The sequence below is a fragment of the Knufia obscura genome, assembly GCF_036327395.1.
Source record: "Knufia obscura strain CCFEE 5817 isolate CBS 148926 chromosome Unknown scaffold_1, whole genome shotgun sequence".
Classification (NCBI taxonomy): domain Eukaryota; kingdom Fungi; phylum Ascomycota; class Eurotiomycetes; order Chaetothyriales; family Trichomeriaceae; genus Knufia; species Knufia obscura.
In genome coordinates this window covers 4,131,228-4,157,835 of record NW_027042687.1, presented here as the reverse complement: position 1 = coordinate 4,157,835, position 26,608 = coordinate 4,131,228, and the positions used below count along the sequence as shown (strand labels likewise).

Below are 26,608 nucleotides of genomic sequence, written 5' to 3'. Positions count from 1 at the left end.
GTTTGACGGAGGATGAAGCTGCGCCTCTTGCTTCCTTTCATAATGTTGTCGATATACAGGTAGGAGCAGAATCTGTCCAACCCGTTGCCACCAGTCACGAGACATGGATCCGTCCATTACTGTGAATACTTGACCACCACGACCAGGCGGAAGCACTCAAAGTCAGTTGTAACGGCGCACAGCATGGCAGCTATGCTGGAAATGCCGTCCATGCAGATGCCACAAGCAGTCCCCAATCCACGAAAGCGAAAGAAGAGAGCCCCAGCAGCCGGCGCTGCTAATGACTGCTTCAGGTGTGCGGAACGCAATGTCACATGCGATCGAAGAAGACCATACTGTTCGCAGTGTCTTGACGAGGGTCAAGATTGCTCAGGATACAAGACGCAGTTGACTTGGGGTGTTGGTGTTGCGAGTCGTGGAAAACTTCGTGGACTGTCGTTGCCAATCGCTGGGACGCACAAGTTCGTACCTACAGGTTCACCGCCAAAGGCAAAGAAAAGACGAGATACAAATTTCGATGCACCGCCAATACTTGTGCAGTCGCCTGCCGGGGTTGCTCCTGCACTCGAACACGATTACAAGATACCGCAAGTACAGCCAGTCGTGCCTGCCAGAACCAGTCCCGAGGTCGCAATACCTGCCTCCACGCGCTCGCATAATCAAGGCGCGATCTGGGATCCAACCTTTTTCTCAGCACCGCATGTGGTCCATCATACCGGACAGAACGTGAACACTTCTCAAGCCACCTCTCAGTCATATTACACTAACCGCAGTCCCGTTTCTCCTAATTACGCCGATGCCTCACATCAGGCAGGTGTTTCTTTTCGCGATGATGTATGGGTCGAACAACCTGTGCCAACCACAACGTACCTGACGCCTAAGTCTGCCTCGACGCCGACCAGTGGTCCCAATCACACGTCAATCACCACATACTATGATCAATGCGAAGACACCTTTCCGACGGGTTCTGACCTGGTATCCCCATCTCAGCTGTCCTTTTCGGACGAAGCTCGCCACCCTCTCAATACCCATACTGAACAAACCTTTGACGGTATAGCCATGCTTTTGCAGGCCGATCGGTCGATGCAGCTACCGATACCTGGTTCTGTCGAGGAGGCGGATGAAGAGGTCACCCGAGACCAATACGAGGATAGTGCCATATCCGATGAACTCTCGTTACTATCACCAACATCGCCCTTCGATTTGAGCTTTCCAATGCCAGTACTCTCTGGAATAAGCAATATTGGCAGGACTACGAGAATGCAATACCTGATCAACTACTACGCAGAAGTCATTTCACCTGTGATAGTTGCATTCGATAGTCCCAGCAATCCCTTCAGATCACAGATTCTGCGTCTAGCAGAGGGGAGCGAGACTTTACAGCACGCCATTTCCGCCTTAGCCGCAAGCAATTTGAGACAGCGTCGAGGCATAGGGCTCCTGTCGACTGGCAAGACAGCGCCCGCGCGAAGGTCGTCTTTCGCTCACGTCCATTTGACGAACGACTATGCACAGACTTTCCTTTCGCCTGAGGAACAGATGCGGGAGGAGACACTGCATAAGCGATTAGCTGTCTCACAGCTCAATCAGCAGCTCGCACATCCAGTAATGCGCAAGGACGACTCCATCCTAGCTACTTTGCTGATGTTGTGCCTGTTCCACATTTGCGATTCTGGCGTTGCAAAGTTCCAGACCCAGTTTGCTGGTGTTCGCAAACTACTTGCTTTGAGAGGGGACAACATGAAAATCGGTAGCGAAGGCTCCAAGTGGATGTCCAGGCTTTTCACCTGGTTTGATTCTCTCGCAGCGACCGTCAATGACAGGGAAGGTCAGATCACTGGCTCGTTTCTCGAAATGTCAGCACTTTGCGGTGATTGGTCCCTGGAGAACATGGTCGGTATTGAGACGCAATTATTCAAATCCATATCCAAACTTGGCAGGCTAAACTCGCTCCGCCAGGGCAAGAGCGTGGAAGCGACTGATTCGTCCATACCGGGTCCTCTGCCTCCAATGCCTTTTGCGGCCGACGCATATGCATCTTTCGACGGCAACGGCTGGATGCGGCATGACAAGAGCGTTGGTCTCGGACTCAGCAATGTTGATTTTGATACCAACAAACAGTTCTGGCAAGAATGGCAAGAGATCAGAAATGATCTACTGTCATGGAGACTTGACACCACTCTATTTGACTCGCTCAGCAGCGAATCGTCTTCTCTGACGGTCGATCAGCGCATGGACCTCGAGAACATCTCGCAGTCCTTCCGCTATTCTGCGCTTGTCTATCTGGAAAGACTGGCACAGCCTCAGCTACCATCTAGCGACGAAACGATTCAACAGTGGGTCAGACAGAGTCTGAACTACATCAAGAAGGTTGTAAGCGATGTATACCTTCTATGGCCACTCTTCATCACTGGCACAGAGTGCGTTGATGAAGAAGGCAGGAATGTTATCAGAGGGCGATGCACAGACATCCAGAAGGATTCTGGGTTTCTTAACAACGCTAGCTGCTTGCAATTGTTGGAGAAGGTATGGAGTGCCAATTCTTCCCATTCAAGTCCTAGATCAGACGGTACCAGTCCATCGAACGGCAGCGCGGGCTCAGATCATTCGACGAGCAGTGCTTTCGTTTTTCGGGATGTTATGATGAAGGAGGCGGCCAGAACTGAAGGAGAAGGAGAGTACATAGTTGTGTGAGATGTTTCTTTTAGCGAAAAGTTATGATGTTATGGGATCATGGAATGAATGAATCATGCCACTCTTCAATTGTGTTCTATCGTTGTGCATTCAATCAATCTTTGCTTTGAGCCTTGATGGAGACGACGAGATATGTAAGTACTGGTGCTGACAGACGTTAAGGAGGTGGCAGTACTAGAGCACGTTTCTCGTCGCGTAATAGGTTTATCATCTTGGCAGATATATGATTGATTTCGCTGTGCTTGTGATCTTATCAACCAAATTCAACAGATCAGACCGCTATTAGGATGGAATGTCCACCTAGAGAATCCAGCTCTAGCTGGCCTCCAACCACTAACGACTTGCAAGTAGTTCTGGAATGGGAACGTGTACTAAACAGGATCATAGGTGCTGGTATGTACAGCAGGATAAGGTATTAGACATAACTATTTACAGCTAAATACGTAACATAATGGTCATACAAGGTCGTGATTTGTAACAAGCTGGTTCCGTCCCAAATGCCATAACCGGCATCGATACCTCACCGCCCATCTGAGAGAAACAAGTCCAGCACCAATAGTATCCAGTACAGTGATGCACACATAGCTCATACATATCATCCCATAGCTCGCCCAATATATTCCCTGATGATGCAAGTAGACAAAGAAGATCCTCACACCTCCCACCCATCCTTAACCCACCCCTTCTCAAGCACAGGTCCAGTAAAAGGTCCAGCACCAGCACCAGCACCACTCCCAACTTTCTTAGTCGCCCACCACGGCAACCTATTCTTCGGCTGGGCGAATGCATTTCTCGCACCAGCGGACCAGCGATCTTCTACCTCCATTAGCACTGCCCGTTGAGGCTGCGCGTAGGCTGGAATGGCCGGCACCTTTGGTTTCGGTTTCCTGCCTCTTTTTGCTGGTGCCTTGATCGAGCCGCTGTTGTCGTCGTCGTTGCCGGTTAGTGCTTTTTTGAGGGGTTTGGGCGCAGAGGTGCCTTCTGCCTCCTTGATGATGGCCTTGAGCTCCTTGTCTGTGGTTGCGAGTTGTGCTCTGAGGTATCTCGTGCCTTCCTCGGTTGTAGTGTTTGAGGTTAGGGATTGGATGACGGGTGTCCGTGGTGTGTATGTGAATCGATCCAGCTCCATCACCTGTTTGTCCTCGGGCACGATCTTTGGGTCGAGGAAGGCTTGGTCGCCCTTGGCGAGCAGCTGCGTGATGTCCAGGGACTCACCGGGTGCGATGGGTGTTAGATGAGATGGTGTAACACAGTCCATGTCGACTTCCTTGCGTAGGACAAAATCGATGTCTACTGCACTGAAGAACGCGCAAGATTGAGGGAGGTCATCAATGCCCATTTGCTGGGAAAACATTGCTCGCGTCCATAGATTTGAGATTTGTAGTGCCATCGCAGCACGGTATTTGTCCTCTTCTTTGACTAGATATCTGATCTCATCGTGGACGGTGATGCTCACTCGCGCTTGTATATTGAAGCGGCGGATGAGGTAATCCATTGATATGATGAGGAGGTGAAGGTAATCGACTCCAGAGGATTGAATGGCCCAGTTGATCCGACTAGTCATGAAAGAGCCTTGGTTGATGAACCGCCGCATGAGCGCTTCTGTGATTCCGGCTCCGAGTACTGGTGTACGCGGTCGTTCTTGCTCTGCAAATTCTTCCAGCTTGTTGAAGACGAGTGACTCTGTACCGCCGCGCCAGAAGGACGCCCCTTCGCTTAGGACTTTCCGACGAGTTTTCGTTCCTTTGGTTTCCTGGTAAAGCTTGTTCGCAATCGCGGTAGTTTCCTTCTCGCTGAGATCTGGGTTGAATTGTCTCAACAGCGTGCTCGCGAACTTCAAGCCAGCTCCATAGATGCGACCATAATTGAAGACCTTGGCATCGTTCCTTGAGATTCCAAGAATCTTCGCTGTTTTCGAGTGTAGATCTGTACCTGCGCTCTTTGTACCCTCGAGCGTCATGAAGCCGATAGCATTGCCGCCATGGAGCTGAAATTGGGCGTCACCGACTAACGATGCAATCCATAGTTCTTCCGAGTCCACATCTGCACCCACGAAGACGTAGCCTGGTGGTGCTTTGACCATAGACTTCAATTCTGAGCCGACTCTGTTCTTCTTTGCGTTACTGGCCGTGAGCCAAGTATTCTCGACTGCCCGCCGGGTGATTGTGCCCATAGGTATGACTTGCGGTAGGATGAAGCCTATTTGCGAATCGGACAGTGACGAATCGCGGTCACTCTCTTTGACAACAAGCTGGCCTGTTATGCGGTCTCGAGCCGACATCCAATAGGAGCAGGACGCGTTCATTTCCAGAGCTTCTCTGGCAAGAGCAAATTCAGAGCTCAGCTTGCCAGATTCGAAGTACTGCAGATAACCTTTCGCTAATGGTGACGAGCAGCGTGCCGTGGGACCGTCCTTGTGTGGAAGTTTGAAGTAGACATGCTTCCTGTCATCGCGAATAGACGGGTTCTGTTCCTCTGTCAGATCAGCAGGAACGACATTGCCATTCTTGTACTTGGCGGCTTCTGCGACCGGTACTCGGAAGGTCCAACCATTTTTGTCTGACCAGAAAAGTGGATAGCCATCCCAGCAAAGTTTCAGTAAGAGAGGGGCAATTCTAGTTCGTACCGTCAAATTGATCGGTGAAGCATTCGACACGTACAGATCTTTGTACCAGTTCGGCATCCCCGGCTTCTTCTGTTTGGCTACTGGCTGCGGTGCTTCGCCCTTCTTCTTCGTCTTTTTGTATCGGATCTCTTGACCTGTCCAGTCCAGCTGATTGAGCCAAGGATCATTAGTATATTCATCTGGCTGCTCTTTCACTTCCAGAGCCTTGTCCGCCAACTCAATAAGTCTTCTTTCTACATTCTGCAGGCGCTCATTGAACGTATTTTCGGCATTGTCGAGATACTGCTGCCACGTCTCATTGACTGGCAGGATGACCGATGACAGGTGTCGCAGTGCACCGAAGCTAACAGGATGCGGACATGTCTCGAGAAAATTCGGAAAGACCTTGCGATAGACCTTGTGTGTAATATCAACATCAGCAGCACAATAGTCGAGCAACTCCTCAAGTTTCGCGCAAATGCCATCTTTGTCAAGTTCTCCAAAATAGTCTCGTTGGGCCTTGTCTATGGTGACACCAGTATGGAACTTGGCCACATCACGCAGAGAATTGATAGAACTCCTGCCAACCCAAAGTTCTTCTTCTTCCTCGCTCAGCATTTTGTTCTCGAGTAGAGTGGCAAGCTCAGCGGAACTATTGTTCCCAGACATCTTCTCGCGCAGATTTCTATTCTTCTGGTGTTTCATCCACGTCGGCCTTTGATGAGAGCACATTCCATTCACTGCCACATGCAGTGACATTGTATCAATGAAAAAGTTCTTGCTCTGGTCCAGGTGATATTCCTCCTTAATCCTTGCCCTATCATAACCAATGTTGTGTCCGATCACGATACGCTCCTTCGATGGGTCACCAAGCGGTATAAGCTGGACGGAGTTTTCGGTCTCTCCAAGCAGCCATGGTGAGATCCAAGCATACCAGGCGTTTGGACTAGCAGCGCAAGCCATGACAGCGAATGGACTCTCCTTCCACATGGTCTCAACATCGAACGAGAGCATCGCCTCATCTGGCGCATCGATCTCTTCGGTAGTCATGTCCGCATTGTACTTTGTCCAACCACTCCTCCTTATCCACTTTCGAGGTCGCTGAGGCGTGTGGGCGGTGGCGAAGCTCTTTGCATAACCAAGCCACGGTTCGGATGCATCGCTGGCTATTCGTTGGAAATGCTCGTCCAAGCTGGTACCCTGCAGAGAGGGTATCTGCAAACCGACTGGCGGTGTGTCATCTAAATTCTTGCCCAACAGCTCGTGCTGTTCAAGATGCTTCCGGGACAGCTCGACCAAGTCGCTTCGAGGAGTGAAGGATCTGTCTGGGAAGACTTGTTGGTGGACATTGCTGCTGACCTGTTGTACTCCTATCTCGTTGTACCTCGCGTTTGGATGTCTCGAGATGGATGTGGCCGCCGTCGCGTCGTCGGCATAGTGGCGTCGTAGTATGGCTGCAGCACGCGAGGCATAGTAGGGGCGTATCCTAAACTTCTGTACGGTTCTTGTGTAGCCGCGCGCACATTGCGCCGGAGCAGGAGGCCACAGCATGGGCTTGTAGTTGTTGTTATCTGGTCATTGGTGGTGGTATCGATGTTGGCGCAACCAATACGGGCATCCTCTTCGATGATCTCAGGAGAAAAGTTACGGCCAAAGAAGGAAGGTGTACGCTATCTTATCGATAGGAGATATGGCTTATCGCCGCCATCATCAGGCACTCAGGCCAGATATTGTCAACGTCGCCGCTGGCGTGCACCGGAACATCACAACGAGGCCACAAGAACAACAATAGCTGACCTTCACCACTGAGCTTTTTTGCTGAACAGCATGTCAAATAACTTGTATACTTCGTGGCCAGAGGATTACGTAGAAGGATTGAACGACCCGTTCAGTCGTCCTAGTGGGCCCCTGCTACTGCGACCGATACCAGGAGCAGCACGATTGTTGCCTCCTCCCCAACCCGCTCGAACTACCTTCACACCCCAACTTTCACTTCCCAGTAGAGACCCCGAGCCAGAGACTTCACCCCCGATCAACTACCGAGAGACATTACGAGACGTAGAAGAGGCTCTGCACAATGCAGATATGGCTTTGAGGAACGCACGAGAAGCCTTCAGATCTGCAGGTGGAGGAGGGGGAGCTCCCTCTCAGAACAACGTTGTCGACCTCACAAACGTCTCATCTGACGGCTCAACTGAAGATAATTTCATGACTCAGACGAGGCACCCTCAAGACACCAGTAGAGGAAGGTCGACCATCCGGGCCGCCAATTCCTTCAACGAACCTGCCTTTGGTCCACACTCGTCCAGTATTGCTGCTCTAAATAGCAACCACAGAGGTACGGGCTTTACCCCAGTCGCCTCTTTCCGAGACTTCTTAGAGCCAAACTTCAATTACCAGCCGATTGGTCCTCCAATTCCGGGTCCTCCAATTGCGCACACCCGCCGACCAGATCTGAACACCAGCCGAGCGGACGAGACAGCAGTACGCCGCCAGGCGCAGGCTAGAAGAGATTGGGAGCGGGTTGAGCGCCGCAATCGTCAAAGGGCCGAACAGCAGGCCCGACTCGAGGCCCAGGAAAGAGAAAGAGCACAAAGGCAGGAAGCAGAGACGAGGATAGCCGGTGACACTGCCGAACGGCGCCAAAGGTCACGTCGAAGTTCAAACGCGTCAGACGCTCCTTCCATATCAGATCTCTCAGAATCCTCCCTTGGCTCGTCTTCTGTCGACCAGAGAGATACCGCAGACCCCACCAACGAAACCATGAATCCAATCGACCTCACTACAGTCGACGACTCGAATACTCTCACAGCTCTCCTTGCGAAAGAACAACAAGATGCCATCAACGCACAGAACAAAGTACAACAGACCACCACACCCTCAGGCAACACGCCCACAGCCCTATCTGGCTACAAATGCGCCATCTGCATGGACAGTCCAACCCACGCAACAACCACAATTTGCGGCCACCTCTTCTGCCACCGCTGCATAATGGACTCCCTGAAGTGGTCAGAGCAACTCCGAAGAGATGAGATCGGACCAGGACGGCGAACACAGGGACTTTGCCCCGTCTGCAGAAAGCCACTTCTGAGTAAGGAAGTTAGTACCAATGCTAGATCGACGGGTGGACTCGTGGGCCTCGAAATCAAGAAGATGAAGAGGAAAGATTTCGAGAGCAGGAAGGAGAGGAAGGAATTTTTCGAGAAGATCGAGGAGAAGGGGAAGCAGAGGGCTAGAACGGAGGATGTGGTTGATCTGGATGCGATTAAGGGTGAGAGTGAGGAGGAGAAGAAAATCAAGCCGTTGGGGAAAGGGCTGAGAAAGAGGAAAAGAGGTGAAACCGCGAGGTCGAGTGTTGATGATGATGATTCGTTGTTTGGGTCACCCTGAGACAGGTATCTCTACTTGCAGGGTATAGAGCGAGGAGCCTGGTATTACATATCTGATTAGCAGGGCGCTATGGGACAGGAGACTATTGATACCCATGACTTTCGTCCCGGAAAGAAATGACCCATCTACACATGCATCTTTACACGCATCATCTCCTGGATTTTCACAATCCTCGTGCATTACCTGCCTGTACGAAGAGCGAAAACATGGACCGACATATGACATATGACGCAAAAGAATATCTCGACGAGGTGTAGGCGGACGATGAAAGGCTGTATGCACAAATATGATCGGGTCACGCACTGATAATTGCCCAACCATGAGTGACTTCTGTTCCTCAGTGACACGTATGTCAACTGACGCAGCAGGCGCAAGAGTCAAAACAGAATTGCCTGTGGCTGCCTGATCTCGGCAAGGGTGGCGATCGATAATATCGAAGGAAGCCAATGTGACCGCGGCGGATTGAGGCATCAGTATCAGGCGGTATGTGGGAAGTGATCTTCGACCTGACCATCCAGCCAGGGATACCGTCGAGATACGCCGTGCTGGCGGGACCGGTATCTGCCGCCCATGTCGAGACTTGACCGGGTAGTGGGAAAACAACGCTTGGATGTTCGCGACGCTATGCTCGCAAATGGTGAGTGTAGCTGGGATCACTCGCATGCCGTTATACTCGTTGGGGATTTAGACAAGGCTTGCGCTGCTAGGAGGTGTTCTGGGGAGAACGGTTTGGTCAACTAGCGTTCACAGCTGGAAGGTGACGGAACAGGATCGACAGATTGCAGTGTCGAAGGTATACAGAAGTCCTTGCACTTTCGAGTCCATGAAAGAGTCTCGATATCAAGGATACGAGTGAAGGACGGCAGTGAGGATGACCAGAAGTGACCAAGTGAGGCTGGTCCGTGACGTGCAGGGATTAGTGGGTGCAAACGCGTTTGTGCGGCATTCTTGCCTTGAATCTGTGCTCAGAATGGTAACACCTAGTCGTGTCTCGTTGCTTGAGCGTAAACCATGAGCTTGACTCCTGAGCTGTTGTATGAGCTAGCCAGTATCATCTACGCTACGTAGCGAAGCTGTATCCCAGTCCGCTGGTACGTAAATGCTGACTGAAATTTGAACATTGTATGGTGCAAACAACGTAGGGTAGATTGATAGCAGGTCGAAGGACTTCCATGCTCCTCTCATCACATGCGTATCATGGCACTCCACCACGTGTACGGATTTAAGTTGAGGGAAATGAGTCTGCTTCCGGTCAAAGATGAGGGTGAGCCAGCTCAGTGCATCACTAACTTTCGACTGACTACCAGGGCCTGCCGTCCAGATGTCATCGGTGACATGCGCTCGATTGTGCCTTGTGGCAACGACCTCGCGGTCGAAGTCCGCCATCAGCATATCAGGGCTTCGAAACCGGTCAAGCTCTGGAACTGACCAGAATAGGCCCTGTACACCGTCGAAAAGGACGTGTAAGTCCTCGACTGAGCGCGGTAGCAATCGCCATACCTCGCTGTCTACGGCCAAATTCTTTGAGATTCGTGTAGGGCCGAAAAGCAGAGAGCTTGAGGCGTGTACAATCCTCAGCTTTGTGAATGCTGAAAGGTCGATTTTGGTATTGTCGTGATAGTAATACCATAGGACACTGTTGCCAATTTTCAAGAACTCTAGATTTTCCCTGGCCGGAGCCAACATGTCATTCAACCTTGCTGGACTGTATGGACGATTTCTATCATTGTCCGTCAATTTACGTACCGTGCTACTGCGAGTAGCTCTGATATGGCCCGCTCCGAGGTGAGGTATGACAAGAGTCCGTACCGTCACGGAAGGCAAGATGTATTCCAGCACATCTGTTTCAAATTGCCAAGATGGAAATACCAGCTGTTTGGGCGTCCGACACACGCCATCAACGACTGGATATCGGTAATCTGGATTTGCCTGTAAGAATGGACCTTGAGCCACACTTCTGGCTGTGATGCTAGCTCTGATGGTGATCCTCTCGAGGCTAGGCAGCATACATAAGCTGTACACCACTTCTGGGGAACACTTGAAACCATCAGCCTGAATCACGGAAAGTCTCTTGAGGTTCACAAAGCGGTCTTTTCGATTATGGAAGAGGAATGCCAAATTGTCGATGTCCTTGCTTGTCGCTTCGTACAAGCCCAGTGCAAACAATGATGTTGACCTCGAAAGCCAAGATAAGAATTCGAAGCCAACAGTTGCATCAGAGTACCTATGCAAACCGATCGTGACAGTCTTGACACGGTTGAGAAGCTCGGGCCTATCAAACCAGGTCCTCATCAGTAATTCGATGCGATGCTGGTCTTCTTTGGCAGTGAGAGTAACAGAGCGGCTGTACTGCTGGACATGCTGATGGTCTCGAAGGGCGAATTCCAGATCGCGCGTAACGGAGTCGCGAACGAGATGCGATAATCGATGGCAAGTCAGTGCTAGTGCTACGTGGGATGGTCGCGCCGATGCATTGTCTCGAGGCCTTGCATAGACAGAGCGGACGTCTAAGTACTCGATGATCTGGGCTAGAACTTCATCTGGTAGGCTCAGCAGACTCGCTGTCATAGTGGCGTAGTGTGCGAAACGTCACCTCGACGAGCACGGAAACGGCGACAGCGCATAATAAGAAGATAAGGAAGGTAGTCAGGGTAGGTACGGTGGGACACATGGTGAATCTCGCACGTGATGGCGCGAATTGAGGGCACGATATCGCCACGAGATTCACGAGCATATCAGCGCTGCAACAGACATTGTTGTGACGCTGCTGTCCGTCGTGATGGTTGTGGAGAGGCTTACTGCTTCCGGTGCGCTTCTCTAGTCGACCGCATGCCGACATGGCCCAACGTGCATTGATTCAACATATAAAGCACGGCCACAGGTCAATCACGAACATCCCTGTGCAAGGCATGATGATGTCGATGCTCGCAAATGAGGCCGACCTTCGCTCTCCTCGTAGGGCAAGGTGGTGAAGAAGATGTGGGTAAAAGACCTTCTATTAACGATCTGTCTGCCTAAGCAATCCAGGTTCGCTATGCGTGGCACTTTTGTCTGTGAGTACGATTGGCTGATTGCGGATGGTACACGTGATGCGCCTGACACTTCGACCACTCCTTCAGCCTGACACAGTTGTTACCAGCCAGACTATCCTCGAAGACCGACATCGCGATGAGATTTAACCGCTGACGTCCTCCACAGCGGTGAAGCCTTGGGTACTCAAGCAGAGATCACCAAGGCCATGGACACTACTCACTGTCATAATGATCGAAATGTCGGAACCTCCAGGACGCAAGAGCTTGCAGCAGACACATACACCTCCAAGAGCGCTTCCCAGGTGTGCTCGATGTGCGGTAGTGCGTGTTCTGGACGTTGTACAGCAGCAGTTCATAACTTCACCTCTCAACATACTTACGGCGACGCTGTTGTCAGTGGATCCGGAATGACTGTCTTCGGTAACCTCACGCACAATTACTTCGTCTATGGACCAACAGGACAATGGCATCTTGCTGGCCAGACCGTAATGCCTCACATTTCCGCAATAGCTCAGACGAGCAGCCACTATAACCAGCCGGCAAGTGGTGCGAACGCTACTCGCAGGCATGCTGTTACAGACACTGGCCAACAAGAGCCGCTGGTCCGGAGGGCAGACTTGCAGCCACGAGTGGCCCCATCGCAGCTCACGAGGACATCAGCTGTACGGTCTCAAATGGAGCATAACCCTGGCGCCACCGCTAGCAGAGGACGCTACGTTACGACTGCTACGAATGAGAAGACTGTTCTCGTCATAGCAGACGAGTCCTTGTCGACTGATTTGGGATTCCTCATTCCGACCCTACGAGACAGATGTAGGATCGTTCATGTATGCCGCGCCGAAGACGCCATAGATCATCTCGAGAGTGGGGGTAATGTGGCGGCTGTCTTTGTAGCGGACCTTCGCCCTGACAGGTTCTTCGGTCAGGCTCGAGATACAACATTCTGCAAGACCCTTCTAGCTTACACAAAAAGCGGCGGGACCACTATCATCACGCCTTATAGTTACCGAAGTCTCACCGGTGAATTTTTCAATGTGCATTGTCAGCTAGCATGGCGAGACGCGCGCGCTCCTACTTAGGCTGCTTATGTCAAAAACCACGCCTATCACAAACAATTGCCTGAGCATCTGGCAGAACGGGGTGTACCACTTGGGTCATTACTGAAGAATGGTGCCAGCCACGATCTCCTCTACATTCATCCTAAAGACATTGAGGCTAGCAGAGAGTCTCCCACCAAGCAATATCGGGGTCCTTTCGCCTTGACCAAGCTCGAAAAAGGTAGTGTCGGATGGTTTGGCGGAAACTGGGCCGAAAAGGAGTTGGCACCCGTGCTGCTCTTCATGCTAGGACTAACGGACGAAGATGACTAGCTACAACCTCGCTTTAGAGGTACGGGGGGATCAGCCGGCTGGGCAAAGTCCAATGAGCCGAAGCAATTCAATATCTCTTCATCTGTCAGATGGGGTATTGATACGCATCTACTCACAACAAACGAAATGCAGTATCCGGTGCAGCAGGACACATCTCATGAGGTGAGCGCGCAGGAATGCGTCATTGATGCGTACTCTATGGAAGCTGCCTCGACGACACGAGCTATTCTATCCTCACACCAGGTCCCTAGCCCAGCAACATCTGCAAATCCTGAAGACTCCCACCACCCCCACCACTCCCATGACCAACACCCAACGTCCCCGCAACAGCCATCTTCCTCTCCTGAATCTTCAACATCCTCCCCTCGATACTCTCCTTCACCACAAATCTCACAACCTCAACAGCCTGCGTCTGTCCCATCCGATGCACCCGATCGATAGCCTGCGCCTCAACCGCAAACGCCCACCACGGATCCATCATGTAGCATCTACTCGCGGCCGTGAGGTTAAGCCCTACACCGCCCGCACGCAAGCTGAGCAGCAGCACACGGGGACTGTCGGCTGACTCGGCGCTGAATGCACGGAGCGTCTGTGCGCGAACTTTCTGGGACATGGTGCCGTCGAAGCGAAGGTGGGTTATGTTGTGGCGGGTTAGTTGTGGTGCGATGAGGTCGAGGAAGGATGTAAATTGGGAGAAGACGACGGATTTGGTGGTGCGGGGGAGGGAGGTCAGGTGGGCGAGGAGTGCTGCTATTTTGGCGGATGTGGATGCTGTGGGAGAGTATGGATGTAGCCGGCGGAGTGAAATCCGTGGTGGCTTCGTGGTTTGCGTTGAGCCGTAGAGGTCAACTGTCTCGTCGACCTCTTCGCTTGGTGTACCTGGATTGGGCGTGTTCTCGGAGCTGCCGTATCTGACGACTTCGAAGACATCTCGGGGGTTCACTGTTTCTCGGCATATTGGGCAACGCGGAATTTCGCCTTTCTCGGTCTGCTTAGCGATATTGTCTTCCAAGCAGTTCTTGCAGGCGCTGTGCCAGCACATTGTGACGGCTGGGTTGGCCATTGGTTCGTCAAGGCACAGAGGACATTCACCGCTTGAGTCTGTTTGAATTTGGCGAAGGGCATGTGTTGTGAAGGCGCTGATGGGGTCTTTCTCTGGCTTGTCTTTCTCGGCTACCTTGGCCTCTGAGCTAAATCGATCAATGAGATCTTGAAGGTCAACATCGTCGGCTAGGCCGTTTTCATCTGATGCCGCAGCAGCAGCAGCTTCCTCTTCATTTGCCACGAGATCTTTGTTCCGAGTCAGCACAGGGTGACAACATGACTGTCGCAGTCTTAGAATCTGTGCGAAAATGGTCGTGTACGACTTCATAAGATTGCCGGCTGCCGATGCTTCGTTGAATGTCCTCTTTGCGCGGTTGAAGACGAGGTCGTAGACCTCTCGCTCCGTCTTCGATAGCTCAACCTCTTCGATCTTGATCTCTCGTGGCGGTAATGGCACAAGGGCTTCCCCATCTGGCGTCTTCATATCTTTCGTTCTTCTCAGCACGAGAGGCTCAAGGACTGTCTGCACGACATTCAGCGCACGAACGAAATCCTTCGCTTCGAAGGGTACCGTGATGAATGTCTTCCAGAAGGAGAAATTGCTCCACGGCTCAACCTTGAGGAAGCGTACCAAGCTGAATAGATCCTCTAGCCTGTTGACGATGGGTGTACCTGTCAGGACCCATCTATGCTTAGCTTTGAGCTCGTAGCACGCTTTAGATGTCTTAGCCTGTCTGTTCTTGATGGTGTGCGCCTCATCCAGGATGATTCTGAAGAAATTGACCGAGAACAGGCCACCATGTGAGCCAGGATCGACTCCACTTGCAGCAATTTGATTGAACTCGGAGAGCACGATACCATATGAGGTGATGATCACATTTGGCGCTGACGCAGCATTGGCAGCTGAGCACAACGATGGCAGGTCAGCACCTTTGTCAGAACCATAGTACACTAGCGTCTTCATTGAGCCTGCTTTAGACGACTTGATGGCTTCGCTCTCCCATTGCGCAAGCAATGACATTGGAGCGATGACAAGAGTGGTACATGGCGCAGGCTCGATGTTGCCAGAGGTCTGGGGAAGTCGTGGTAGATGGTTCACTGATGTAACACTCTTGTCAGCGGCTGCCAATGCTTCTTCAGACTTATTGGTGTGTATCAAGCTGAACATCTCAATTGTCTTGCCGAGACCCATCTCATCTGCAAGAATGCCACCGAGGCAGTTCTGTTCCTGTACGGGAAATTCGAGGCTAATCTCTCCTGAATACAGGTTGACATAAAACTTGTCTTGGTCCTCAATAGTCGGTACATCTGCATCGTTAGCATCCTTCGTTGGCCAAGTGTATTCCTCCCATAGCGGATGCATCGAGGTTTGTCTGTCTGACTTCGCGTCCCTTTCCTTGCTTAGCATCCAATGTAACGCCTGCCTCTGGTATTTACGCAGATCAAGCGCAAACGTATCAGCCGGTTGTGCTTCTGGCATGCCAAAATCGAACTGCTGTGCTTTCTGATATAGCATATCCAGCTGATCTTCTTCGAGCTCTTCTCCTTCTTCCTCTTCTTCGGTTTGTGGCGTAGAAGTGCCAGTGCCTTTAGGCTTCTCTTTCTTTTCCTTGTCGTACTGTTCAGACATCTCTGCTGCTCGAAGTAAACCTTGTTTCTTGTGCTTTGCTACGGTTGAATTTGTGGTTGTAGGATGCAAATTGATCTCGTCAAAGAGCTTGACCAGCGCTACTTGTCGTAGCCTCAGGTCTTTCTCCTCGGTGCTCTCCTTCTCGGAAAAGAAGCCGGTCTCTCGATTATCATCCGAAGGCTTGACGAAGTTGGTGCCTTCGAATGCAGATTTCAGCATGAATGCTTGTATCTGTAGGTAAACGGTATCATTCACCCGCAATCTCTCCTCCGCGAACACACAGGTGCCCTGAAGCCTGCAGATCTTCTGGTCGAGGAGAGGAGCTACCCATCTGGCTGCTTCTTCCGGTAACCTTCCGACCTCGTGTCCATTCGCGTTCGTGAAGCGTGTGATAACATCTGCTTTCTGGTTACGAGATGCAACAGTCACCTGTTTGCCGCCACGACCTGTCTTTGTCTTCGGAGCTAGCTTGGTCCTCTCGATATTCACGACCTCACCAGGGCCGATAAGTCCAGTTCCACTCTTTGTAGACCAGCCCTCTACTCCAAATGAGCCAACATAGCGCTCGGAAGGCATCTGCTTTAATGTGATCGGAGCTGCTGGTGCCTCCACAGGCTTGCTCTCCTGCCGTTTGACTTTGGGCTGAGACTGGTTCATCCATGATGAGAGACCATTCGTCTGTGTATGGACTGGAACACTGGCTTTCCACGAGCCATCAAAGTACATGTTGATGGCCCTCTCCATGTCCCCGTTCGAGGCATCTTGGATCTTCTGCACCACATCCTGATCCAATTGCTCACCCACGAAGGTACAAAATGTGTCTACATCGAAGCCACTCTTCGACACCGGATCGTTCGCAGGCTGCAGATCCGCAGGCTCGGTTTGGCTAGACGCTCGTTCGCCACCGTCTGTCGAGGACTGAGGTCTGGAAGATGATGCATGATTTGAGGATGTGGCTGGCTCATCCTCAGGGTCGTCGACGAAGAAGCGACGCCTTTTTCGTGGGCGGTTATCGATGTCCATGAGAGAACAGCAAAAACTGAGGACTTCCAGAGCCGAACACGTCGAATGCCACGACGCGTGCGAGCGCGTCAGGCGATTTCCACCTCAGCACGTGACCAAAAAGAGAACAGTGATGTCGATGGCTCTGCTTCGATAGCATCACGCAAAAAATAGAGAGAGAGGCTCAATACTCGTATGGAATCTGGTTAAGTGGTCTACCCAGTCATTGTGATAGCAGAAGTTGGAATCTTATTTGCTATCGACATAGCCAAACATGATACCAGACTATTTCTTCGCCCGAGTACACCAAGCAAGCTCACGGAGAACCCCATCAGAAGCTCGGTCCTTCTTTGCCCAATGTCGAAGGCGTTTCACAACAACTCCTAAACTAAATGTAGCACCAGTCTCTCTGACAAGTCCCGAAGCGAAAGCTGCTCAAGCATATTGCTCGGACCTCGTCAGAAAGTCCGACTCACCATCATATACGCTATCACATTTCGTCCAACCTCATGCATTACCAGCCTACCTAGCAATTCGAGCTTTCAATATCGAAATAGCTCGAATACCTGACATTGTCTCGAATACCACTATTGGGCAAATGCGGCATCAGTTCTGGAAAGATACTATCAACAAGACGTTTGCTGGGAACCCTCCAGAGGAGCCTGTAGCTGTATTACTGGCTTCCTATATGCAGGATACCGGCATTAAGCTCAACAAGACCTGGTTTCAGAAGATCATTAGCGCTAGGGACCAGGCATTGACACGACCTGCCTTTACCAACATCTCCGCATTAGAGACCTATGCTGAGTCGACTTACTCAACACTGCTATATCTGACCCTTTCCGCGCTGCCGTTGAACTCATTGACAGCGGACCATGTTGCCTCGCATGTTGGAAAGGCGGTGGGCATAGCTGCAGTTCTGCGTGGAGTCCCATTGCTTGCGTTTCCTCCTCCACCAAACTCGCACTCAAACAATCCAGCTGGAATGGGCTTACCAATGACTCGAGATCGCCAACGGATTGTGAACTTGCCCTATGATGTGATGTCCCAGAGTGGTGTCAGCGAGGAGGATATCTTTCGCAATGGTGGTAATGCTCAAGGACTCAAAGATGCCATCTTCACCGTCGCGACCCGCGCATCGGATCACCTCATCACAGCTCGATCGCTGCTTAAGGAGATCAAGTCAAATGAAGAGCCAGATCATGAGTTCGAGCATCAACATGACGAGGGTCATGCATATGAGGTCTCACAGCAAGCAGGCCAATCACAGGATGCACGAAAGAAAGACCTTGAGAGAGCATACGGGACGATCATGGGACCAGCTATTAGCACGCAGATGTGGCTCGATAGGCTGCAGAAGGTCGACTTCGATATCTTCCACAATTCGTTGAGGATGACAGAATGGAAGCTACCATTTGCTGCGTGGTGGAAGAATCGACAGCAGACTTTTTGATGGACTGCTTCGAGAAATCAGAGCAGCCTTAAGAACAAGCATGCAGATTTATGGCATAAGAGATTTTGTCGAAAACGGCAGACCTGAAGTATGCAAGTATTCAGTCTTTCACTATTTTCGCATAATCTTCACAGCAGTCACGTGCATGCTAGTGTGACTTCGGGAAAACCATATATCCTGATACCTGTCTGCACTTGGCACTGTTCAACAGATCTATTTTCTTACATCTCGGCCTCTCAGCATCTTTCCTGCAGATGCTTTTACCTGACGACAAGCCTGCCAACAAGCGGTTAATGGTTGAAACTACGCTCAGACAGATCTTTCCTGACAATCATAACGTAAATCGAGATGCTGCCACCGCATCTACGCAGTACCTACAAGCAATACAAAGAGGACACAGATCGAATTGCAACATGGCTCGCTGTGACCGCTAAGGCTCTCGGCTTCGATATACTCCAAGCCACATCAGGCACTCAGAAGCCCAAACCCAAGCCCAAGACCAAGTCTAAGCGCAAAACGCACTCAACAGGTCCACCAGAATACACCATTCCTATCAACGACTTCACAACTCTGGCCTTGCACATTGTCAAACATCTCAAACCACCCTCCAAGGTCTCGCAAGCAGTGCTGGCAGTCATTACACGCGCTATACGAGCTCGCAGAGACAGCAATGCCTGGTTTCAGAACAACGAACAAAATGCGCCTCCAACCGAGGATGGCCATGCTCATTTCGTCGGGATCTTGCAGCAAGTCTATGCGATTCCGGAACCACATAGCCTACAGGAAGCCAACGTTGATGCACAAGTAGACCTCAATCTATCGAACATGTTTGCTGGCCTAGAGCTTCAGGAAGAGTCGGAAGAGTTCGAAAAAGTGACAGCAGCTCAAGCACCTACGCCCTCCGCAGAAAAAAAGGTTCTCGTCAAGGCACAGCCTATGAAGGACTTCATGAAGTTACCCTTTGCAGCTTTCACACTGTATACCGATATGAATCGAATTGGGACGTTTGTCGAAGAGCTCTGGACGAAACATCTGGCTGGCCAGATGGACCTCATCTCCGTTTCAGTCACAGCCGACTGCGCTACCGACCTCGTTCGTCGGCTCGAGGAGGATTTCTTCGCCGAGTTCCCTAACGAAACACCTCAAACAATATTGACAATGCTGTACGAGATCAAGTGCAAGCTAATGGACGTCGCAGGCGTCTACCAAGAAGAGGGATGTCGAGAGTCGTGGCATCCGAGCATGCGTCAAACTGTCCGATGGTTGTTTTACGATATGCGCGAATATCTTACCGAGATGGCCGATTATTTTCCATCACAGGAGAAATATATTGTACCGTATAACCCCTTCCCCAAGTCGTTGTTCAGCAACGTGTTCATGGTGTTGGATGATGGGGTATTCCTCGATCGTTCAGAGGACGAGATGGCCGACCTGATCAACATGTTCCAAGAATGTCGATTGCTCACTAATTACACGGAGAGGCTTCCAGTCGAAGATGAGTTTCTCAAAAGCGTGCGCCACATCACAAACACAAGAAAAGTGCCAATATGGACGACTTTTGTAGCGAGGATGGTCTTGAATGTTCGCCACATCTTGGGAAATTCGACTGAGGTGCCCTTCACACAGATGCAACTCGTTGGACACGATGCCAGAGCAAGTGTTCAAGCAGCAATCAACAATCGCAAGGGCTGTCCTAACGAAAGCTGGCCAATTCAGAAGGACTTTATGGTGCAAAAGGTGTTGATGCATGTCATCGACCAATGGATCCTTACCGATGGTTACAACGCCGTTGTCAAGAGGCACATGTCACAAGCAAATTTCCCAAAAGAAGACTTTCGTGTCTTGCGCCAGCACCCAATATTGTGTGGTCTGATGGCCTTCCATGTTCGTCTGATGATGTCAAACTGTGGCCTTTCCTACATGAATTCATGGGGTTCGGGGATGTTCATGGCTCATCTCTACAATGCTGTTCGACAAGAGAAGAGCTGCGAAGTCGAATGGCCTGATATGGAATCATTCATGGATGTACATGCAGTGGAGTGCTTGTTCAGTAACGGTAGACCTCAGTCACCCAGAGACTTCTACAAGCGTTTCGAGTTGTGTATGGGAGCTCCACTTGATCGATATTCCAAGGAGAAGAGTCGAGAGAGTCAATTCAAACATTTCAAGCGTAAGAAGAGCGGGGCAAGACTTCTGCAGGAGGTTGGAGATCTCTTGCTGGCTCTTGAGCCGCGATACTGCGACGATGGAGGATTCAAAATGAATATGAATGCGGAGACGCGGCCTGTTTGGGACCCAGATACGGTTGAAAAGATGCTCAATGCCAAAGTCAAGTCCGCAGGTGATGAGGCAACTGTTCGACAACTTTCTCCGGTGGAATTGCTCACGGCGATGCAAGAATCTGTCTCGCGGGAACTGCCCGTTCTTACCTTCGACTATTTCGCTTTTCATTGCAGCTGCTGGTCTATTTTGCGAACTCTCGAGAAGCTCTGCCGACCAAAACTTCTCGAGTGTCTTAACGACGACTACCGAGATCACGTGGACGAATCTCGCTTGCCTTGGGTCGTTGGCTACTTCTTAAGGATTGAAGCTCATGTTCAGAGTGATGTCTCTGTTGGTCACCCCGAGGCTAGACTTGTTGGTCTTGATACCACGTCACGCATCATCCTCCCACTTGTCGGTCAATTCTTGAGTCAGATCTTGGGTGGACCTCATGTTGCTCTCACTCAAGAACTTGACAAAGTTAAGAACTCCAAACTAATGTTTGACAAGACACTTGTTGGCAAGGAGGTACTCCCGCTGCCAAGCACTAAAATTCCGAAGACTGGGAATGGGAAACCACCTCGTGAGCATCCGACCATGCACATGTGGATGGATGACCGGGCTTTCGGCTATACGGAATACCAAAAGCAGTACTTTCCTCGCCTTGCGCAGCAGAGCATGGAGCGCTTGGCCGGACGTCCACACTCACACCTCGAACCAGACGGGACACGAGCCGCATGGTTCGAGGAGATTGATGATCATCTGAGGTCAGACATCATGAACAAAGCTTCAGCACCATACCTCAAAGAAGACCGGGCATTTTTCGCAAACTCCAAGTACGTGCAATACTTCAGCGATGACATGAAGAAGAAGGCTTTGAGTGGGCGCTTCTGAGGCTACCGATGCCAGTCTCGCGACTGGATAGATCTACGCCATGGTAGAGAGATTAGAGGAGATGAGCACCGATCACTGTGAGCAGTAGTCGGTTGCAGCCGAACGTTTGCTGAAGTGGTGGGATACACAAGATCAAACATTTCTCGATAGGAGAAGCCGGTGGCTGAGGGACTGGTTAGTTGTCCCATTGGAGGCGTCCCGGCCTGTACGGGGAAGCTTGGTACAAACTTACCGTTGGTGGTGATTGTTTCAATGGACACCAAGCATAGATAGACAATCAGATAGCGCAGAGCGTCTTGTGAACCAAATCGTTGGCATTCATGACGATTGATCCATGCGTATTGTCAAGATACATAGATGTACTCCCTAATCGACTAACGGAGATAAGGACGACGACATATGGATTCTCAGCATCAGCATCTTTGCCTCGCGTGGACCCGAGCAGTTGACTACGCAACTGGATGTAGTTGCAGGCCGTACTAGCAAAGCGGTCAGTGCCAAGACGCTAAGAACTGTTAGAGTCTTGACGTGCAACATCCTTCGGGTCCTTCTTTCCTTGCTCATCGAGGTCTGTTGGTAGCTGCTTCTTGTGTCGCCGAAATTCATTCGTACAAAGCTAATCATTATTGTAGGATGTGCATTTCTTCATCAATTCGTCGCGTTCTATGAACCACGCGAAGCTGCATCTCGTCCCAGTCGTGGCAGCCTTGACTTGGAGATGCATCCGCACAGGCCTCTGCCGAGCACTTGGCAGGCGGGCGGTATGGCGAAAATACTGGAGTAAGTGGCTCCGGCCACGCCCGAACGCTCAGACGAATCTTATTGCTCCTCGTGGTCAGCATGAACGCGTCTTCGCGAGCTGACGATCTTTACCTAGTATTTCCTCGACTGTCGACGACCTGGTTGTCTACCTCGAATCCATGCCACAATATCCTATACCTGTTGTCTCTGTGACGGAACATCCACCCGAGCATTCGTAACGCCAATATTCGTCATGACACGAGCACTAGGACGGAGGCAGGAGGATCTGATCTGTAGCTCAGGCGAAAGCTCGGGACAGTACAACCTCTCCCTGCAAATAGGAGCACTCTTCACTATCCTAGCGGTGTCCGCCTCCGCTTGCGCCTTTCCGCTCATCGTTGCCAGGATCCCACGGCTCCGCCTTCCGCTCAAGTTTCTCTTCGTGGTACGGCATTTTGGCACTGGCGTACTTATCGCAACAGCATTCGTTCATCTGCTTCCTACCGCATTCGTCTCGCTGACCAACCCATGCCTACCTCAATTTTGGACTGAGAGTTATCCGGCCATGACTGGCGCCATAGCGCTGGCATCAGTCTTTGCTATCACATCGATTGAGATGCTGCTCAGCCCTGGCCGGAATTGCTGCTCTGCAACGATGCTCGCGGAGCAGCACCATGAGAAACCAGTGACCGTGCCAACACGCTCGAGAGGCATTGCGACTCATGTTGGAGGTGCAGAACAACTAGGTCCGCTATACGGTCGATCAAAGCCAGGCAGGACATATAGCAATGGGAGAGGTTTTGGTCGCATGGTCAGCCAAGATAGATCTGATCAAGACCGGGTAGCCCCCATTGACGACCAGGATGTCGACCTTGACGAATCTGCTCAAGTAGCCACAGCGACTTACAAGCATGATCCGGAGCTCGCAGGAGTGGTCATCCTTTCCGAAGATCAGAAGCGCAATAAAGCAGCCCTTCAGTGCGTCCTGCTCGAGATTGGTATTCTCTTCCACAGCGTCTTCATCGGCATGTCTCTGGCTGTAAGTGTTGGCTCAGACATGACTATCCTACTTGTTGCAATTGCATTCCACCAGCTTTTCGAAGGTCTTGCACTGGGGTCCCGCATAGCGACTGTGCCATGGACCAAGAATCGAGCTCTGCAGCCTTGGTTGATGGCACTAGCTTATGGCTGCACCACTCCTATTGGACAAGCCATCGGCATCGCAACCAGCGATCTGTACGATCCAGACAGTACAACTGGCTTGCTTGTTGTGGGCATCATGAACGCCGTGAGTGCGGGTCTGCTGACGTACACGAGCTTGGTAGATCTGCTGAGTGAAGACTTTCTCAGTGACGAGAGCTGGAAAGTACTCAAAGGAAATCGAAGAATGGTTGCATTCAGTTTGGTCTTCTTGGGAGCGTTCTTGATGAGCCTGATTGGAGCTTGGGCATGAACTCAACAACCATGAACAACGATGAAACCCATGACGTGTTAGTGACTATGTCTGATGAGCTGATGTCTCAGTTCGCACTATCCTTGTTCTACACTCAACCAACGAAGTCTGCGGCAGTCCAAACTCGATACTTCTTCGCGCAGCAAACCGAATCTCGGCATGAACGAATCTTCATGCACCTTTCTCATCTGCTTTCAAGCGGTTGTGCACAAAGTGGATAAACTCATCGAAGACATGTCGGGTGGCCCTCGCAACTCAGCTTGGCCACCGGAGCGACCGTTCACGACGACCATAAAGGATGTGCAGATTTATTCATCGAGAAAGGCCTTAACCCCTGCTTATTTCGAACCAGAGACAGGGGTCTTCTGTGCCTGCCACGGCTGCTTCTTGTCATCCATTACTCTCGAATGTGATGGTCAGCTTCGAATTCAAGCACCCAGAATGTGCCAACGTCACCTTGCCAAGGCAGGAACTACGTATGCGAGCCAATGCAGAAGATCCTACAAGCTAACCGGTGTAAGCCAGCACGTACGAAGCTCAGCAAAGTCTGCTGGTTACAAAGATCCCGTTGAATACTTCCAGAAATGTCTCGATGCATTCAGCGCACGAATCCACCCTCTATTGCTTAACGACTTCGTCTGCAAAAGCGCTCTGTCGTCGGGCAGAAGTGGCAGGATCGGGGCATTTCATTACCTTCAGGCGTTCCCCAAAGAACCATATTAGGGAACAGGCTCTCGTCATATTTCGAAGGGATTGAGACAGGTTGTGAGACTTTCAACACCGCAAGGGATGTATCTGCTCCGGCAAACCCGACGTCATGATCAAGAATCACAACGACAATCCAAAGATCACGAAGAGCCTACACTTTCGACTCTGCAATGGTGCTTGGCTCAACGTCGAAGGCATAGTTCTGGGAATGGTTACTGGGCGTCGAGCGGCTGCCGCAAGTCACAGCGACAGACCAGCTCATCGATTCGACCGGATCCAGGACCTTCTCAGCTGGTATGAGTATTTCGCAGATTCTGGTACAGGACACGCAGAGAACGACAAATTCTTGGCTCATCGATCTTTCCTTGCCCAGGCTGATACTTTTGACGCGTATGACCTACGAAGACATTGGGAGCGTGAATGGGTTGCAGAGTGATTTTTGAAACGCCGCGCATGGCAGTCAGCGACCGGAAGAGCACTGTTGCTGATGTGGACATACCGATCTGCTAAGCAGTGAAGGTAGCAAGCCTATCATCATGCGTTGCACCTGTCACGATTCTACTTAGCATCAGATATCGAGAACAACGTCCACCATGCGACAAGCACTCAACGCATTGATCCTTCTTTCTGTTGGGGCTCACTTCAGGTTTGCTGGCTTGAGAGTAAAGTCAGAGTGTCGATCAGATCTGATGCCTTCACGGTCGTTAAGGTTGAGCATAGATGGCATCATATCATCCAAGACTACTTACACCTCTCTGCTTCCCACCGCATGCCCACCATCCGCGCTGAAAAGTCCTTTTTCGTCCACTCTATCCACAACACCAGCCTCTACTTCATGCAAAATGGTCCGACTCGTGGACCAATCCGGCAACGTCACCCAGCCAGTCGATGATAACCAGGTCTTCGTCGTTACTGATGTGCACGTGGCTGATTACTACTTGACGATAAATCTGGTATCGCCTATCACGTTCAAGATCCTGGGATCGTACATCCAGGGCCTCCCGACGCGAGTCAGTGTCCACGTGTGTCGGACATGCGCACGTACGGGCCTGACCCTTCGATGCAATGGCCAGATCGACGTCGACAAACTTGTGTTGTGCCCAGACCACGGCGGCTCTGCCCTCAAAGGGTCTTTCATAACCCTCCGATACGTGAAAGACCCCAATTCGAGATACACGAAAGCATGCGCCGCTCTAGCCTGGTTCGATACAGTTCTCCACTCCTGCATCAAAGGGAGTCTGAACGAAGACCATGGTGACAAGGTAGTCACGTTTCAACGAAGCACTCAAGCAGATGGCAGCCCATGTCGCGTCATGCTCGAGAAAGAACGTGTTTCCTCGAAGACACGGAAGATACAGCTTGCGGACGGGTCCATCATGGAGAAACCTGTCAGCTTCTATGAACCTTCCCTCAGCACCAGGATTCGACGGACATTCGGCTCCCAGCACCTCATTCACTACACATATGGCCACGCCCGAGGCTGCTTCCAATCGTCGAGTCCAGATATTCTGTTTCAGAAAGACAACCCAGAATACCCCTCTATTGCGAAAAGCCTCCACTTTCGATTGTGCAACAGGATCTGGATTAGCCTAGAGGAGCTCACTATCGGACTTCCAGAGCACAAGAAGACGTGTCAATACCCCTTTAACACGGTCGAATCTATCTTGATGTTCGAATCCGAGATTGTGGGCAATCCAAGCAACAGTAAATGTCTGTGCATACTGGCATTCTGTGGTCAAGCTGATGAAGAGACGAAGAAATTGGTGGGAGACTTATTTGGCCTGACCAAGTTCATACCAATGCACGACGAGCTGATGTGGCTGACGTGCCAATAGTGCTAGGTCCGAAGTCGATGGTGATAGCCTGGCCTCATCTCTTGCTTGCGGATGATAACCCGCCAAGCTGCCGGCTTCGCTGGATCTCTCCCAGCTGCGACACTAGTCTTCACTAATACCCGGCATCTTGGTTGGCAATACATGACAAGTCTGGACCCATGAGTCACTCGTGGAGACAACACTACAGCCGTCATTGAAGATTCAGAGCGCTACGTATGCTCAGCGAGGCTCTCAGGTAGACTTGGTTTACCGAATAATTCGTGGAGACAGGCACCCGCCGGTCCAACCGACTGAGCGTTGTTTGGCAACTACGACCCTGTCATTGGACATGCGCAGCTCCGGCCACCACCAACCCTACCACCTCCACAACACTTATCCTACAGTCATACCATACAGTCCTCACAGCGTTCTAAGCATTAATTCAGGCAGGTCTGGCGCTCACTCCGGTGGATTTGGTGGGTGACAGGGTCTCTAGGGCCTCTACCAGACACTGAG

At 51.1% G+C, this 26,608-nt stretch overlaps 10 protein-coding genes across 10 annotated transcripts; 7 read left to right on the top strand and 3 right to left on the bottom strand.

Annotated features, from left to right (window-relative positions):
* Nucleotides 1-183: 183 nt before the first annotated feature.
* PMZ80_001577 (uncharacterized protein) lies at nt 184-2,694 on the top strand (the record flags this gene model as incomplete). The annotated part of the gene is made up of 1 exon (XM_064870020.1): nt 184-2,694. One exon carries the CDS (start codon nt 184-186, stop codon nt 2,692-2,694), a length of 2,511 nt encoding a protein of 836 aa, XP_064735517.1.
* Nucleotides 2,695-3,346: 652 nt separating this feature from the next.
* MIP1 (DNA-directed DNA polymerase gamma mip1) lies at nt 3,347-6,850 on the bottom strand (the record flags this gene model as incomplete). The annotated part of the gene is made up of 1 exon (XM_064870019.1): nt 3,347-6,850. One exon carries the CDS (start codon nt 6,848-6,850, stop codon nt 3,347-3,349), a length of 3,504 nt encoding a protein of 1,167 aa, XP_064735516.1.
* Nucleotides 6,851-7,126: 276 nt separating this feature from the next.
* PMZ80_001575 (uncharacterized protein) lies at nt 7,127-8,689 on the top strand (the record flags this gene model as incomplete). The annotated part of the gene is made up of 1 exon (XM_064870018.1): nt 7,127-8,689. One exon carries the CDS (start codon nt 7,127-7,129, stop codon nt 8,687-8,689), a length of 1,563 nt encoding a protein of 520 aa, XP_064735515.1.
* Nucleotides 8,690-9,730: 1,041 nt separating this feature from the next.
* PMZ80_001574 (uncharacterized protein) lies at nt 9,731-11,257 on the bottom strand (the record flags this gene model as incomplete). Its single annotated transcript, XM_064870017.1, has 1 exon — nt 9,731-11,257. The coding sequence occupies one exon, from the start codon at nt 11,255-11,257 to the stop codon at nt 9,731-9,733; it is 1,527 nt and encodes a 508-aa protein (XP_064735514.1).
* Nucleotides 11,258-12,128: 871 nt separating this feature from the next.
* PMZ80_001573 (uncharacterized protein) lies at nt 12,129-13,091 on the top strand (the record flags this gene model as incomplete). The annotated part of the gene is made up of 2 exons (XM_064870016.1): nt 12,129-12,755; nt 12,801-13,091. 2 exons carry the CDS (start codon nt 12,129-12,131, stop codon nt 13,089-13,091), a joined length of 918 nt encoding a protein of 305 aa, XP_064735513.1.
* A 247-nt stretch (nt 13,092-13,338) lies between these two features.
* RAD5 (DNA helicase rad5) lies at nt 13,339-16,788 on the bottom strand (the record flags this gene model as incomplete). Its single annotated transcript, XM_064870015.1, has 1 exon — nt 13,339-16,788. The coding sequence occupies one exon, from the start codon at nt 16,786-16,788 to the stop codon at nt 13,339-13,341; it is 3,450 nt and encodes a 1,149-aa protein (XP_064735512.1).
* Nucleotides 16,789-17,041: 253 nt separating this feature from the next.
* Nucleotides 17,042-18,220, top strand: PMZ80_001571 (uncharacterized protein; the record flags this gene model as incomplete). The annotated part of the gene is made up of 1 exon (XM_064870014.1): nt 17,042-18,220. One exon carries the CDS (start codon nt 17,042-17,044, stop codon nt 18,218-18,220), a length of 1,179 nt encoding a protein of 392 aa, XP_064735511.1.
* Nucleotides 18,221-18,568: 348 nt separating this feature from the next.
* On the top strand, nt 18,569-21,376 carry PMZ80_001570 (uncharacterized protein; the record flags this gene model as incomplete). Its single annotated transcript, XM_064870013.1, has 1 exon — nt 18,569-21,376. One exon carries the CDS (start codon nt 18,569-18,571, stop codon nt 21,374-21,376), a length of 2,808 nt encoding a protein of 935 aa, XP_064735510.1.
* A 994-nt stretch (nt 21,377-22,370) lies between these two features.
* On the top strand, nt 22,371-23,570 carry PMZ80_001569 (uncharacterized protein; the record flags this gene model as incomplete). Its single annotated transcript, XM_064870012.1, has 1 exon — nt 22,371-23,570. One exon carries the CDS (start codon nt 22,371-22,373, stop codon nt 23,568-23,570), a length of 1,200 nt encoding a protein of 399 aa, XP_064735509.1.
* Nucleotides 23,571-25,120: 1,550 nt separating this feature from the next.
* On the top strand, nt 25,121-26,113 carry PMZ80_001568 (uncharacterized protein; the record flags this gene model as incomplete). The annotated part of the gene is made up of 1 exon (XM_064870011.1): nt 25,121-26,113. One exon carries the CDS (start codon nt 25,121-25,123, stop codon nt 26,111-26,113), a length of 993 nt encoding a protein of 330 aa, XP_064735508.1.
* Between the last annotated feature and the right edge of the window lie 495 nt (nt 26,114-26,608).